Genomic DNA, 16203 nt, shown 5'->3' with positions numbered 1-16203 from the left:
AGTGAGTGCTTTTCATTTCACATAGTGTAATATCCAGTGACTGACGTAGTCTATACATACTGCACACATATTGCATTGTACATTCTTACATATGTACTCATGCAACTTTGGCGTTCATGACGTCGCCTAAACCAGACAAGAGTAGTTGCATCTGAACCGAACATTATCCAGACCAGATAAGTGGAAAACCGATACTGTCCAATCATGTGTCATTAGCTAGCAAGTATGGCGGAGAACAAGGTGAGTATTTAGACCTCTGGTGTTGTTGCTGCGGGATGTCAGTTTTTTGTGAAATGCAGTTATTCACCAAAGAACAACTAAAGTTTATGTCAGTTACCTCTAACGTTACAAGCTTGATAGAATCTCAAATACGGTTTCATTTGTTACTCGGTACTTGCTGGTTATTCAACACAGCTTGCATACAGCAGCAGACGATGACACTAAGATGACCGAAATTAACTTTTCAAAAATTGTGTACTGTGGAAATGGGTTGCTGTATTTTGTTTATCGAGACTACAGTTCTAGCCAGGTTTAAGAGGCAGATTCGTCTGTGTTTTTGGACCATGTGAGTTTATGGGCCATCATTACACATGAAATTAATTTGACTTTGTGTTCTATGCTAAGGAATTCTGTTCTAGATTATTTTCTGCATAACTTTGGTGTGCTCTTTAGATGAAGCAAAGTTTGTGTCAAGCATCCCGTGAATTTCTGAATTTACTTCGGTACAGAATCTCAAAAACATGTTGTTCTAGACGTTTAACATATGATTAACAAGATTTTTCAAGAAAAAAAAAAAGATAATGAAAATTACCTTGAGTAGCCAGAGAAGCAAGCATGGCATGTGGTAATTTTGAAATTTTTTATTATTTTTCCCTCTTCTTCTCCTGCATTTCATTGTATCTTACTGATTGTTTTCTCCATTGGCTGTGTTCTAGGATCCTCTGAAACAGCTGAAGGATCTTGCAGAGCTCAAGGACCAGCTGGAGGACATCCAGAGGAGGGTAGAAACTGAGGTTCAGGCTGGGATTCCACAGGTATTTGTCGCAGTCTCTGTCATACGTTCAGTACACATTATCGCTACTGAAAAAAAAAAAAATCAGGCAAAGCACAAATAATATGTGAAGTGTGTTCTAACTTATGTGTAGTTGAAATCCAGATTGTAAAATTTTATCTTTTAAATACTTCACAGGGTGGCTCGCTTTTGGCGTCTCCGTTCCTCAAAGGATTCCTTGCGGGTTATGTGGTGGCCAAGCTGCGCTCCTCTGCCATTTTGGGGGTTGCCTTGGGAACCCTCACGGGCATTTATGCTGCACAGAACTATGAGGTGCCCAACATTGAGAAGACTTTGAAAGACTATCTGAACTCTTTAAAGAAAGGCCCCAGTAATTAGCAACAACCAAAAAACTTCACTATTACCCTAATAGAGAATACTGAAGGTTTTTAAGAGGACTGATGTATTATTTCATGACGTTCACAGCAGAGTCCAATGTCGTGCTTTACCCCTGAGCTTTGTGCATAGCTGCCATTTGATATAAGAGCTCTTGTGTTAGGTGTGAGGTCCAGACCAAACAGAGTTACACGGTTAGGTCTTCCATATCATTTTCTCTTTGCATCAAGGATGGTAAAATGTCTCTATTAGGTTTTATGTTGCACTAAGTGAAGTTAGTGGTTGGTGTCTTTTTTTTGTCTGATCTGCAAATCTGCAAATACAATCATGGTGGATCTCCAGAGATCTGTCGGCATGCCTTAAAAGAATTACTAAGTGCAAGTTTTTCTTTTTTTTTTTTTTTTCTGAATTAGTAACTGCAATGGATGTAAGTAAAAGTAACCTATGAATAACCTTGTCAGACATATCATTTTCTTATATGTTTAAGCAATTAACCCAAAACAAGATAATATTGTTGAATATCGTTTTTGCTAAAACCATGTACCGAATTTAGTTGAAAGTCTAGATGTTAAGTGAAGTTTGACAAGGGCTGTTCTAGAACAGTTGTTTGCTTAGTTCGGTACCTTTTAAGTTTCACGACGAACTGGATTCGCTCAGAATAATGTTCAGGAATAGAGCCTCTGGTCTGTCAGTGTAAGCACCTGAATGCACTGCGGTCTCAGGAATACTGTTGTGTCAGTGTTTATCGCATAATATCACCTCTATTTTGAGAATGATAGTGATTGAAAATATGGGTTCCAGTGTACCGGCCCCTCTGTGGAGTAGACGGATGATACAGGGTACTCGGTGGGGGTTTCTGGTAGTCTTAATGGTTTTCATTTATGGCTCTCACGCACCCCTTATTGCTCTAACAAAAGTTGATGGCCGCGTTCCCTTCAGCCCTTCATCCTGTGTAGTGCTCATTGAACTAACAAAGCTGCTGGTGTCTCTTGGTACTCTTCTAGCCACAGGGAACCTCTCTTCCCTAAAAGCATCAGCGTCCTTGAGCAGTATTCTCCCCTATTCTGTTCCTGCTATTCTCTATGCTTTCAACAACAACCTGGTGGTCTTCATGCAAGTTTACATGGACCCCAGCTCCTTTCAAGTCCTTAGCAACCTGAAAATAGCCTCCACAGCCTTGCTTTATACTTCGTGTCTGGGGAAGAAGTTGCAGCCCACCCAGTGGCTGGCCTTGGTGCTTCTTATGGGAGCTGGGGTGAGTCACAGCTATAACAGCCTGGACTTAGAGGAGCCAAAGGGTGGAGGGGAGAACCTGAGTTCCACGGTATACGTTACCACCTGGGGCCTGCTTCTGGTTCTTGTCTACTGCTTTGTGTCAGGGCTGGCAGCAGTCTACACAGAACGAGTGCTCAAGACCCAGAGGCTGCCTCTCAGTCTACAGAATCTGTTCCTGTACGCGTTTGGAGTGCTGATAAATGTTGCCTCGCATTTCTCCAGCGCCGGCGAAGAACAGACGTTTCTGGAAGGTTACTCCGTGGTGGTATGGTTGATAATAGCGGGACAGGCGGCCAATGGTCTGCTCATGTCAGTGGTGATGAAGCACGGCACTGGGATCACCAGACTCTTTATCATCTCCTCCTCTATGCTGGTGAACAGCGTACTCTCCTGGGCAGTTTTGGGATTGCAGCTCACCCCCTTCTTCCTGTGTTCTGTTGTATTGATTGGAATGGCAGTTTACCTGTATTACAGGTGATTAGTGTGAATGTGGAGCTGACACTACCGAGTGAGAAAAGAAACATGTAACAGAACACAAGAGACTGCATCTGGAATACATAATATATTGTATTCAGAAGTTCATCAAAGATTTTGGTATTCTCAGATGGAAATATTTTTAATCCAGTTTGCTTCCAGAAAGGCAAACTGAGTATTTTAGATAATGCTCAAAATCCTTCAGATGATTTTATCTTTTTTTTTTTTTTTTTTTCAAATTATGCTTTATCTTTTGCATTGTGTTTAAACCCATAGAACTCAGGCTTTCGGGCTTAAACAGTAGATTTTCCTACCTCTGCGTCTGCTTTTTGCCTGATTTGGTCTGTTGTTTAATGGCAGATGCCTCTGCCTTATTTCTCTCCTGTTCTTTTCCTAAGGTCATAAACTCCTATCTGTTCTGATTATCTTTATTGATTGAAATGTGTTGATATGGTCAAACATTACTTAAGACTGGACATTACAACTGGAAGATTTAATGTTTTACATGTTTCTGACTTTATTTCTGCTGAAGTAATGTATTGGAGTTTCATTTCTGTGAGATAGAATGGTACATACAGTGAAGATGTAGAAACTATTTATGAATGAAAGTATGCAAATAAAAAATATAGAGATATGCTGTTGACCATACCTTTGCAATTTGTCTTTTGTGAACTTGCATGCTGTTCTTTTTTTTTTTTGCACATGAAAATCTCCGTTAAACTAAATATAGCCTACAAGTAAATGCCCTTTTCATTAGCAGTTAGATGCTTCAGTATAAATGACAGTCTGGACATAAGCAGACTGTTGCAGGTTCTGGACAGTGACTGATTCAAACATCGTCGTTTTCAATATCAACAGCTTTGGATGATGTCAATGTCTATTGGCCGATTTATGAAATGAAAAAAGGTCGATGTCATGGTTTGTCATATGTTAATAGCCTTTGTTCTTGTGTTTTTGGGGGTTTTTTTGGTTAACAGATGTCTCTTGCTATGGGCTCTCAGTCCTTCATTCTGTTACCACTGGAATTTCTTTCTGTAGAAGGACTATCCCTCAGCTCAGCTAAAGCTACGGGAGAAAAGAGAGAACTGTGAGAAGGCAGGAAAAAATATGACATGAATAATGAAACTGGTGGAGCAGAAGATTCTTAATATCGTTCTCTAGGCTGAGATGAGAAATGACTGTAATAACCGTTGCTACACGGATTCCGCTGTAGCTGAAACCACTAAGAGAACTACAATCATAAAAAATAATTGTCTCTGAAGATGAAAACATGTTGACAGTTATTTTTTTTTTTTTGTCTCACTTTTTTTGAGAAGCTTGTTTTCAGCCGTTAGCTGTTGATTCTGTGCAGATAGGCAGACAGCATCCTGAATAGCCTCCAGCAGCAGGGCCCTGTATCTCTGCTCAGACAACCTTTTCTTCTCCTCCAGCACCTGCCGGAATGTCCGGAATACCTGAGGAAAAATGTGACAGTGGAAGGGGAAAAGATTAAGTTAGCCTTCTTAAGGTCCACCTCTAGTTTTCCAAGTAGTGATGTTATTTGTGAAGATATGCCTATGAGTGAAGGGGGATTGTTAAGTAACCTCTACATTACTTGTGTCCTGTCACCAAACCCTTTAACATTTTAACATTTTTGTCTTGTTGCACCATTAAAAGTCTTTATAATGAAATATTACCTTGAATTAATGAATCAACATGGTATTTCCCTGTTACTATCTTTTAAACTCTCTTGAGAGCAAATTTGTGTTCTAGCTCAGCACTAACACGCCTGGCTTGATTTCTCAGCTTCTCCGACGTGATAAACTAATATAAACAGGGCTAGAGCAAGACTGTACTGTCCAGTGTCACTGTCCCTTGACTTAGCTTAAGAAGCATTAAATCAATGTAACAGTTATCAGCGTGGTCAGGACCCCTTTTTTCTCCTGGTTGGTCCTGCAGAGAGGTGGTGTCACCTGCAGGCTCTCCTCCTTGAGGGACTGCATCTCCTGCTCGTGGTGCTTATGCTGGAGCTCTAGGTCTCTCTCAGCCTCCTCGACCTCCCTGCGCAAGATCTCAATCTGGGTCACCAGGACTTGTCTCTCTTTGCTTAGATGTAAAACTTCACCTTCTAGTCCCAGTGACTAAGGACAGCAGAAACATTTTTTTTAAAGAATGGGATCAGCATTCATATATACGTCTTTGTGTTCACATTAACATAAAACAGAATGTAATACATTGACATGTTCTGTTCTGAAAAAATAGCTGTGCATGTACACCGTACTAACAGAAAATCATAAATGAGCTCCATTTAGTTTCCATGCATCAGTGGACTTCCTTGATGGCCAGCGCTCTTGTTTTAAAATGTTCGCAGTTCTCTACTGCATGAAAATTGCTTGCCTTTTGTTCTTGCAGATCCTTTTCCATCTTCATCAGCTCTTCTTGTATTACTTTCTCATGAGCTATCTTCATTTTTCTCCTATGCTCTAGCAGTTTTGGGTATTCCATTTGAGATGAGTTGTTAAGCTGAATACAAATACACACTGATGTTCTTACACTTACACAGTGAATTAATATGTTAATATATAAGTGTGTGTGTGTGTGTGTGTGTGTGTATAGATAGATAGATAGATAGATAGACAGATAGTAAAATATAAGTTAGTTTATACCATCAGATGTGAAACTATTAATCCCAGCCTGACTTACGTCATTCATTCTGTAGAATTCACTTACTTGGACAGTGTTGTGGCCTGATTGGTTAGAGTGTCCATTCATATCAATCAATTTGTTCTCCTCTCTTTGCAGTTCCTGTCTCAGCTGCCAGATCCGATCCAGTCTTTCCTGATTCCTCTCCACACTGCACCTGCCCTCTGAGAACATATCGTCTTCATCATGTGTCAGTGTCTTCATTACTGCCTTCATCAACAGAATTTCTTTTTTTTCCCCTAACCTAAATGCAAACATACTTCTTATCTTCATTGTCATCATTACCCTCAAAGTGCCTGTCTGTTTACCTGTTTTGTCAGCAAAGATCTTTAACTTCTCATTTCAATTAGCTATCGTAGACTGTAATGTCACCATAACCAGTAATTCCAGTCCAGAGACCAACTTAAAATCAGTGTTGTGCTGAGCTTGCTTATTTCAGCGTCCCAGCTGGGTTACTAAAAGAAGGCTCTGTCAACCCTAGACACAGAACTTAATCAGTTTTGCTTTACTGTTTCTCAGGCCAGGGATTTATACCTCTCTCTCTCGCTCTCGCTCTCTCTCTTTCTCTTTCTCTTTCTCTCTCTCTTGTTCTCTCCTTCTCTCTCTCTCTCTCCCTCAAACACACACACACACACACACACACACACACACACACACACACCTTTAATGTGTGTTTCAACCTCTTGTTTCAGGAGATCCTGTAGTTGACTCCTCCTGCTCTCTGTCTCAGCCAGAGGGTTTTTTTCCAGCCTGTTAGAATGCTGTCCTCATGCACAGTGAAACAGTGTACCAAAAAATGTTTCATTTGGTTAAACTAGTCCTAATTTACAAAAAAAAAAGTCTCAATAATAACCACTGATTCACATCCTCAAGAACAGCTGAATGGTTGAGTGGATTTGCTTGCTTGAAGTGACTGCATGATACATATTACTGCCTCTGAACTATGTGTAGCTGCATAGACAGTTTATGCAATCATTAATATTTCTTGTGTTAAGTTGAAGTTAGCAGTGATGTGTATGAGTTTCAATAAATGTAGATTGTACTCACGGATGTGTCCATGGTGGTTAATGGCAGAAATGTTACTGAGGTCTGTATTCTGCTTCCTGCTGTCAGAGTTTTTGTTACACTCCTGCAATATTAATGAGCATGAGCTAGTGTCTGCTTTCTCCTGTCCATGACACGGACAGGGGAACTCCTCTAGAGAAGCGATCCATTACTTAATACACACAACACCCACAAATGTAAGAGGTCACTTGTTAAATTTCTCGTCTTATGTGTGCTGTCTTTTTACTTAGGGGTGTGTATTGTGTCATCGGAATTACCCAAGAGTCATCTTGAACATAAAATGAATTAAGAGGATAAACAGCTCAGAGGGAAGTGAAACTATACAAATAAACAGCGGAATTTACAGACAATTCTCAAAAGAGAACTATCATGTTAGTGAAATTAACCATAGAATATCTGCACTTTTCTCTTCATATACCATCTCTGAGCGTAAAAGATGTAATCCTGAGGTTCCCTTCAGTGTAATTATTCCTAAACATCACGAAGTGTATTATGTGGATTTCAATGATGCGTTATGTTCATTTAATCCGCTTGTGTGCTGTATTATATTACAGTGATCAGACACAGACACAGTGGGAAAAGGCAAGTTTTATTTTGAAGGCTATCAGTTGCACATCTAAAGCCTTCTTTAACAAAACTTCACCTTTGTGAAATGTTGTTAAATAACAAGGAAGAGGGTAAACAGTAGTACAATTAGAGCATGAAAAAGTTTTTTGTAGCACTCTTGATAATATCGCAAAAGAAGCATGTTGTGTTGTGCGTATTGTATATTTGTTTGTGTGGGTGTGTATTGTATCATCCAAACTTTTATTTGTTATGTTTTACATTAGGGTCGGACAGGGAAAAGTTGAAAATACCATCTCATGTATATACACTGTTGAGAAAGATAACATCGATCTAGTGGATGCTTTCAAAATGCTTTATAACTGCATGAAAAAGAGAAAAATGTCAGAATTTTACCAAGCACTAATCACCTAAGACCAGAGACAGATGATTCACTTATCGTTATGCTCAACAATCAAATTCATACTCGTGCATTTTAACAAGAGCAGAAATATTACATTTGATTTAAAAGACAACTTGTGCTGTTACTGTTCCAGCATCAAACAAACAAACAAGAAGATGTTGGAAAAAAGCTGTTAAGCATCTTTAGCTGTCATTATCTCCTTAATCTGTCAAAAGAGAGAAAAAAACATTTATCAATATAATTCTCATCCCATGTAGCATTTTAACAATTCAATGTTTAAAACATATTACTACCTAATTAAAAATTAATGCCACAAAAACCTGAAAGAGAGAAAAATGGCTGTAATAGATACATAGGTTGGTTTTATGGATTTGTAAGTTGGACACTTACCCATGTTGTCCAAAAATGCAGCGTTCACATCACCTGACAGAAAATAAAACAAAGGGAAAAAAAAGGAAGACACATTAGGAGGACATCAGACACAGACACAATTCCATAAGATTCCAATGACAAAAAGAGACTATGATAAAGAAAGGTAATACAGTCTCTCATCTCTGTGCTGTCTAAAAGATAGAAACTGAATAGTAAAGATTTATGAACACCAATCATCAACTACGAGTCACTGAAACTTTGCAGGAAGATTTGGTGCTCTGCTTTGTTTTGAAGTTATGTTATGAAAATTGTAATATGAAAATGTACCTCCATCACACTGAGGTCTGCCACGAATCCTGGTGCCCCCGATCTCGTGTCCGTCCTTGTCCACACACCAGCAGTAGCCAGTGCTATGCCAGCACTGCATAGGCAGGTAGTTGCCCTGCTCATCACACTGTGGCCTGTAAACGCCAGGCTGTATCACCTTGCTTGCCTCCAAGAGACATTTGCTTCCAAGTTCTTCAGCTATGATAGTGAACAACACAGAAGAAATTTAGCATGGTTTGAATGAGCATTTATAGACGCTTCATTTCTTCATTCATTTATCTGTATATTTGAAGGCAATCCAATTTTGAGATGCCAGATAGCACAGGTAGAAAATAAATACTTTGTTCAGAGGTGGTTTAAACATTCCTTTACCTGGCACAGGAACCTTGGCTTCTGGCATTAAGGGCATACCACCCATTGGGATGCTCATCATCCTTCTAGGAAAAGTCTGATCTGAGGGGGAAAAAAGTGATAATTATTTAAAATAGTGATATCAGCATTGACAGAAAATATACTAATTATCATGTGTTCAAAGGAACATCTGAACTGATAAATTGGTAAATTTATACTCTTTCCTCTCTATTCCTATTTTATGTCTTGTGTCCCCCCCCCCCCCCCCTTATCTGCTCTTTTCCCAAAATCTCTCTGTTGTCCATACTCAAAGAACAGTCTAATATTAGTCATCTGGCAGTCTAAAACTGTACTGATTTTTGAGGTCATCGTGGTTAAGAGTGAGAACATATGCTGTACCTTCCACAACACCACTTCCTTCCTTCTGATTCATAACAGTGGAAGACTGCAGTCTCTGAGGAGAGCAGACAGACAAGCATGGAAACATTACAAAAAATCCATCACACCACAGCAGACGGAGAGAATCCACAATCGTTTTGTTAATATGTATTTGGTAAATGGATTCTCAAAATAGCACCAGTCTAGGAATGCTTAGTCTGAATCCCTATGTGTTAACGTCATTCACCTGGCTAGAGTATGAGCATGTAATATCAGCACTTGACAAAACTTTTACTACTTGTCTCTGAATGGGCAGTCGTACGCAACGCAGTATCATACTCACGGTTAGTGGAACTCTCTTTCTCCCTCCTGATTTCTGGCCCTGACCCTGGTCCTCCTCTGAGAAATCTTTGAGCAGAGGCAGGCTGCTCATAGGCAAGTGCATCTTGGCAGGAACTGGAGAGAAGATAAAAAATAAATAAATAAATAAAAGGTACCAAGAATGTTACCAAAAATCACAGCATGAGCTGAAGGAGCGTCAGAGAAGATCAAAGAAAAAAAATCTCTTGATGCTTATCTGTTTCTGTCTCTGTCTTTAGTGTCTAAACTTCCCCTATCCTTTTCAGTTCCTCTCTCCGGTCCAGTTTTCTTACCTACAGCTTTGCGTGTCAGTACTTGCTTCAGGTTTTGCTGTGTCTGCTCCAGGTCAGTGATGTGCTTATTCTGGCCGAGGACAAAGTAAACGGTGAGGGCCTGGCCAGCAATGAGCAGGCATGCGAGCAGAGTGAAACCGGCCGCCTTGAGCGCCTTGGCATTGGATCCACTGCATGGGACAAGAGGGCATGATGGAGACTGTTTAGCTGTTTATGGTTTTTGCCTAAAGTTGTTTTAACATTAAAAACCTATGTAATACGTAAAAAAGTACACACAACAATGACTTACGATAATCGATGCTCTGAAATTAGCTTTCGTTATATAGGCTAATTTCTTCCCGACGAATAACAACAAACAGAATATACACTTAACAACTACCGCCATTCAGACAAAAAAGGATAAAAAAAATAATAACAACAACGAGAACAATAATAATAATAATAATAATAATTTCAACAATCGAAACTCGACTGCCCTTCTTTGCAAGCCAATCATTATTTGCTACACTTATGACGTCATCGTTTGCTAGGTAAGAGCAAATTTTCAACATTTTAATATTTATAGAAATTAAGAAAAAAATCCATCTGAACAAAATTAGGCCACAAATAGTATAAGATGAAACAAACAAAAATCAAAGAAGTTTTAAGGGACAGGCACATCATGACTTTAATAAATAAATATTGTAATGCGAGTTTTGCATCCTACAGAGCGCTATAAAATATCAGAATATCAGCAATCTAAGCAATTGTAGAGGACCGACTATTTAAACGGAGCATCTTTTAAGAATTTACGTATTTTAATATTTAGTTTGTTCTCACCTCCTTGGGGCTGCCTCGACAGTCTCCTGGCTGGGAGCGTGCTGAATGAGCACCTCGTTCTGTTGGTCCGCCATCCTTCAGGTGCGTATCTTAGGTCCTTTTCACTTGGAGTCTGATATCAGCAACACCTCACGATATAGTGTTATAAACCTGTCTCGTCCAAAGGATAATGCCCTTGGAGGCGTAACTTTTCAAAACATTTTTTTTGCATAGTTGGAAAACCCCTGAGTCTGAACTGTACAAATACAGTGTGGTCTGAGATTTCATTGGCTCTCCCGTAACACCATCATCAGTTGAGAGCAGAAGGAAAACCTCATTCATATCAGGCCTGAAGAATCATTCTGAAAATTAACCACACAAATGACAAAATATTATAAAAATCAGCTTGACAACACAGTTCTGTAAAATACTTGTATGAATTAATAGAATTAAACTAAGTTAAGCGGTGTAATGATGCATTCCAGAACTCCTCTTGCTATAAGTTTGTTTTCTAAGAGAAGTGTGATAAATATTTTAGTGTTTTATTTTACGAGATGTGTCAGTTTATTAAATAGTAAATAAAGCATAACAAAGTATTGCTAGTGTAAATATACAGCAGCAAAGTGTGAGTAGCATGTATAGTTGTATTGTCCACTTTGCCTGGAGACAGTTTAAAGGTCTTCCTGAGTGTGTGTCTGATTGGCTGTATTATTACAAAACTGAGAGCCAATATCACCACTTCACATTCCCAAGAATACCCAAAGAATGCTGGGGGTTCCCAAAAAGGAAGTGAAATGCTTTTTGAGTATTGTGGTAAAATACTTCTTGTGAGCTCATCCTAAGAATGGTGGAAACGTTGTGTATTTCTTGTGAAAGTTTCTTCTTTTTTTGCAGTCATAACATTTCAAAAAGCGGAGTTTTAATGCCAGTTCTCTTGTGAGCTAAAAATATATAACATGTTACATCTCTTACTCGATGCATCAAAACATTCAAGGTTTTACATTTGTGTTGTGTATCATTATAAAGACCAGCCATGATAGATATATAACTTTGCTTATGTTGTGTGTGATCTAATATTATCTCACACAAAAGAAGACTTTTATTAACTCCACATGTTAACATAATATTATGGTTTCATTTCCTGAGATATTACACAAAATCAGAAGGATCATGCTCTTGTCCACTGCATTTCATTTGTAAATATTTACAAATCAACACATAATGCAAATTTAAATCAACACATAACACAATACATCTCCTATCTATCAGAAATATGTAGAGAGAGAGTCTCATTTTTATTTTTTGTTTCCATAAGCACTGGATATGGCAAAAACAAGGAAACGGGAGCAATGGAGTGAGATGCAAAAGTCCTCAAAGTCACAAAATGTAAAAACAGACTGCCCCCCTCAAGACACATTAAACTAAACTTGTGAATTATAACTGATTTATTGTCACAATCATGCTGCTCCGTACGCACAGCACCTGAACTCTTTTGAGTGATATTGCGTGAACAGCCAGAAGATGTAAATTTATGAATGTGATGTGATCAGCAGTATAAAGAATGTAAAATTGTCGGTTCGATCGCCAAGAGCAGCAGGAAAAATACACTACCGGTGTGTATAGGATGGGTTAAATTCTCTACTCACTGCTCACAATGTGTGTGTGTGTGTGTGTGTGGTCACAGCAATTCTAATAATTCTTGTTAGCAGGCTATAGTGTTAACTGCTGAAATTTTTTTTGAGGCCTGTTAGTCTTGTTAACTTGAGATTTGGAAGTTTGCATAACTGTTACTGTTTGTTTTGTGTGTGTGTGTGTGTGTGTGTGTGTGTGTTTTAATTTTCCTTTGCGACAGAAGAGTTTTTGATTCCTCTGTGCACTTTCAAACTCCAGAACTGAAGCAGTATAAAGTAGATTTCTGAGGTTTAATTTCACTTCCAGTTCTTTTATTTCAATATTTCGTCTTTTCTAGTTAAGATGGATCAAAAAATATCATTAAGAATGATTTGTTCCAATTTTGCCTTAAGGCTGATTACTGCAATGAAAATCATAACCAGAACCAGAAGTCTAATAATGACCTACTCAGTGTGTAGTGGAATAGTGAAATAATGTGTTATTTAAACTTCTTACCTTTGGAAGTTTACTGGGCTCACATGACAGGAGAGTGGGAATGAGGAAGCTACTTTGTAAGGTCAGTCTGAGTCTGTAATAACAAACAAGATCACATACACACACACACACACACACACACACACACACACACACACACACACACACACACACACACACAAAAATCACCACCCGCCAAAATCACCTTGTGCTACAAACAATTTTCCTTTTTCTCTGGATTTATGGCTCCTAAACTGCTATCATCTCTTTAAAGATGTGACAGCAATTCATGTAATGAAAAAATGCCCCCCACCCCCCTTTCTTTTAAAACAAGCTATTAGTAGTTTGACTTTAGGGCATATTTCTTCTCATGATTAATATAAAAGCTTTCTTCCTCTGTAATTATCCAGATTAATTAAAAAAATTTTTTTTTTGCATGGATACTCTACAAAATGGATGGGAGATTAATTGTGGTGTAATTATCACTAGTAACAAAATTAGATTGAATGTGACATCATTTTCCTATTCAAAATATGTATTTTTTTTTACCAAATATAACCTGGAAATATCATAAATCCTTAATTTATAACTTGTGTAACAAGTTTAAAAAGAGACTATCAAAAAGTGATTGTGTTCTTTGTCTCCTTCTGAGATAAGCCCTGTGGGTTTTAAAACGTGTGATTCTCAGAAATAATGTGACAAATCTTTCTTTATGACCACATTTTTTTGTAAGCATGTGGGGATATAATGTTTTGAACAGGAAAAACGTAGTGTGTTAAACAGGGAGAGCTGTCTGACATTACCTCAGAGTGAATCATCTCACAGGTTGCTGCAAAACCACTTAGTAACCACAAGAGGACACCAATATCTTACTGAAATGGTGTGAGCCATCCTAGTCGTCTATACAATCTTTTCATCTTGTTCGGGGCTGGTGTAAAGCTTGTTTTATCTTTTCTGTTGCCAACATTACTTTAGATTTACCTGTTTTGGTACAAACATTTAATACTGATCTTTAACGCCTCTAATAGATCCCAGACAGTCAGTTAATTATGTTTTAATAGCTTTGCTTTCCAAACCTTGCGGAAGAGGCATTACTTAATATTTTAACGATCAGCAAGGTCATATGCACCAGGTAATTAATTTGTGTTATTCACAAGAGATTCAAGATTACTATGTAACAAGGCAGCTCATCGGAACGTTTCAGCATTTGTTCTGTTCTATGGCGCTCTCTAGAGTTCATTATGCGCAACTCTCCTTTCGGAAATAAGAACTCTCCACATTTCTCCAGCCGGGCCAGTATATAACACCAAACCGCGGGACCCAATGAGAGAGGAATTCTCTCTGTGAAGGAGAAACGAGTCTTGGCACGCGAGCCCAGTCCGCGTGCCACAGAATGTAGCCATTGTCATGGAGTGACTCAGTCGCTTGTCTTTTTAAGAAAACCTTCAGACTAGGACAACGCCGCGGGTGAGTACAAGACACTGAAAAATCAACCGAATTTCCTTCAGGAGACCTGTGATATGTTTTGCTGGTGGTGAACTCCTTTGGAAATGCTTGCTAAGCTAGCTTGCTTGGTATCTTTCCATGGAATATGAGTCTGGAGTATCGTTATTGCTAGCGTGTTAGCGTCTGTTTGGCCTGACATCACTTGCTTCGAAAATCAAGATTGTCATAAGTTTATGTGCAGAAAAGGTGGCACACAAACAAACAACCCACTTTTCAAGACAAGAAACAGGGGACAAATTGCGTGCACAGTCATGAGTTTTTTGACCAACATAAGGTAAACACTGTTGGAGTTTCTGTTGTTTATACTTTTATTTTTGCGTCTTCCCTGTTATGTGAAGGTAAATTAGACAGTTAAACTTTGGGATAACACCAAAGCACAACTGGTACGTGATTTATTGGAATGTCAAGGTAGCTTTTTCCTTGACGTCTGGCCGAAACTGTCATACTGTTCTGAAGACCATGCGAACAAGTTGTAAGATGTCAGAAATGTGAAGAAAGTCATGCTGACTGTATTTCGTTGTCATTAATTAACTGTAAACGATTTGCCAGATCATTTACTGCGAGTTTGTAAACAAGTCAGTAGGATCCCGCAGACGTGTGATCCAAAGTGCTCAACCACTGATTTGTCGAAGGGAGACTAATCAAAAATTGTCATCAAATTATAACTGAAAGTAATTATTTTCGCAGTGCCTATGCATCTGTGTGTTTGTGTCCGAATGCTGTTTATATTGACTTCAAATCTGTTTTGGATATCGCTTCTAATTATTTCTGTGTTCTGATATCATTGGTGAAAAACAGAAAAAAAGAATAACTCGGGTAGTTTACTGTGAGATTTCTGCGATAAACCACTTCCCTAAATGAGTTAACATGTAAACAAAAGCAGGTATATATGTGATTTGGGATTTTCCATGACATTTGAAAATAACTATACCACAAAACAATAAGGTGCTTTCGTAACCTGAAGCAGGCGGGTTATTTGTCTACCCGTCGATATAGGGAAAGATATTATTTTATTGTAGTTATTACATTATTGAGATCGATTGCGTTGACAATAAGTGAATTATAAACATGCTTGTTGACCCTTTATTGAGTAGGAATCAGTCCGGGCACGTTTGAAAACTATGTCTACGGGCCGTATGCGATTACGATTACTCTGTGCCAAACTGCTGGTTTGAGGCAAATCTGCGTTCGTGGATTATTCTGCAAACCGAGGCAAAGAGACAGCGTGCAGTCTCCTTCCTCAAATCTTCTCATCTCCTGTTGTGCGCGTCTGGCCGAACGAGGCCATTGTATAATAATTCCACCATGTGTTTAGAATAATGTATTTTACAGAGATTTATTCCTTTCTGTTGCTACAAAGATTATTATTCTGAGTTTATTAATTTGGCAGATGCATCTCAGAATGTGAGTGTGAATTATTCAGATTCAGCATTCTTGATGAAATTCTGTCTCGTTGAGTTTGTTGTTGTCATTGTTATTTTTGTTGTTATTGTTGTTGTTGTTCTGAGTTCCATCCTTGGAGGATCGAAAGATTCTCTTTGTGACTGTGAATTAGGCTTGTATTTACTTCGGGCCTAACTGCAGTACGCAACAGAGATTCTGTGTTTTTCCGTGTCTAAGGCTTCAACAACAGCGTCCACTTTGCGAGAGGGTAAGCCTCCTTCTACAATGGGATTGAACCCAAACAACCTAACAATCCTAATAGCCTCTGACCTTTTGTTGTCTGTTAGATTGGGCAGTGCCAACATTGGACACGCAACGTTCTCCGGCTTCCTGCTGTTCCCTCAAAGGGACAGTTTAAAAGTACACTGTACTGGCAAAGGCAAGACAACTTGTCTGTTTACCAAACCGTTCAGATATAT

The 16203-nt window shown here is 38.7% G+C and overlaps 3 protein-coding genes across 3 annotated transcripts; 2 read left to right on the top strand and 1 right to left on the bottom strand.

Moving 5' to 3' along the window:
* The first annotated feature begins 224 nt into the window (after positions 1 to 224).
* On the top strand, positions 225 to 1409 carry LOC115805249 (SLC35A4 upstream open reading frame protein-like). Its single transcript, XM_030765782.1, has 3 exons — positions 225 to 240; positions 936 to 1034; positions 1190 to 1409. Exons 1-3 carry the CDS (start codon positions 226 to 228, stop codon positions 1388 to 1390), a joined length of 315 nt encoding a protein of 104 aa, XP_030621642.1. The 5' UTR covers position 225; the 3' UTR covers positions 1391 to 1409.
* A 728-nt stretch (positions 1410 to 2137) lies between these two features.
* LOC115805248 (probable UDP-sugar transporter protein SLC35A4) lies at positions 2138 to 3324 on the top strand. The gene has a single exon (XM_030765781.1). The coding sequence runs from the start codon at positions 2160 to 2162 to the stop codon at positions 3138 to 3140; it is 981 nt and encodes a 326-aa protein (XP_030621641.1). The 5' UTR covers positions 2138 to 2159; the 3' UTR covers positions 3141 to 3324.
* A 4181-nt stretch (positions 3325 to 7505) lies between these two features.
* Positions 7506 to 10941, bottom strand: cd74a (CD74 molecule, major histocompatibility complex, class II invariant chain a). The gene is made up of 8 exons (XM_030764687.1): positions 10751 to 10941; positions 9932 to 10101; positions 9622 to 9734; positions 9300 to 9354; positions 8922 to 9002; positions 8550 to 8747; positions 8241 to 8273; positions 7506 to 8055 (listed from the first exon to the last, which is right to left on the bottom strand). Exons 1-8 carry the CDS (start codon positions 10822 to 10824, stop codon positions 8051 to 8053), a joined length of 729 nt encoding a protein of 242 aa, XP_030620547.1. The 5' UTR covers positions 10825 to 10941; the 3' UTR covers positions 7506 to 8050.
* Positions 10942 to 16203: the final 5262 nt, after the last annotated feature.

This window comes from Chanos chanos, chromosome 2 (assembly GCF_902362185.1).
Source record: "Chanos chanos chromosome 2, fChaCha1.1, whole genome shotgun sequence".
NCBI classification, from domain to species: Eukaryota; Metazoa; Chordata; class Actinopteri; order Gonorynchiformes; family Chanidae; genus Chanos; species Chanos chanos.
Note: the sequence above shows the minus strand (reverse complement) of the source record. Positions and strands in the feature narration are given on the sequence as shown.

Coding starts and splice junctions, on each gene's coding strand:
- LOC115805248 (XM_030765781.1), top strand. CDS start 2,160: ATGATAGTGATTGAAAATATGGGTTCCAGTGTACCGGCCCCTCTGTGG.
- cd74a (XM_030764687.1), bottom strand. CDS start 10,824: ATGGCGGACCAACAGAACGAGGTGCTCATTCAGCACGCTCCCAGCCAG. Junction 9,355..9,621: donor GAAAGAGAGTTCCACTAACC/GTGAGTATGATA, acceptor TGCTCTCCTCAG/AGACTGCAGTCTTCCACTGT. Junction 8,274..8,549: donor CAGACCTCAGTGTGATGGAG/GTACATTTTCAT, acceptor ATTTTCTGTCAG/GTGATGTGAACGCTGCATTT.
- LOC115805249 (XM_030765782.1), top strand. Junction 1,035..1,189: donor TTCAGGCTGGGATTCCACAG/GTATTTGTCGCA, acceptor AATACTTCACAG/GGTGGCTCGCTTTTGGCGTC.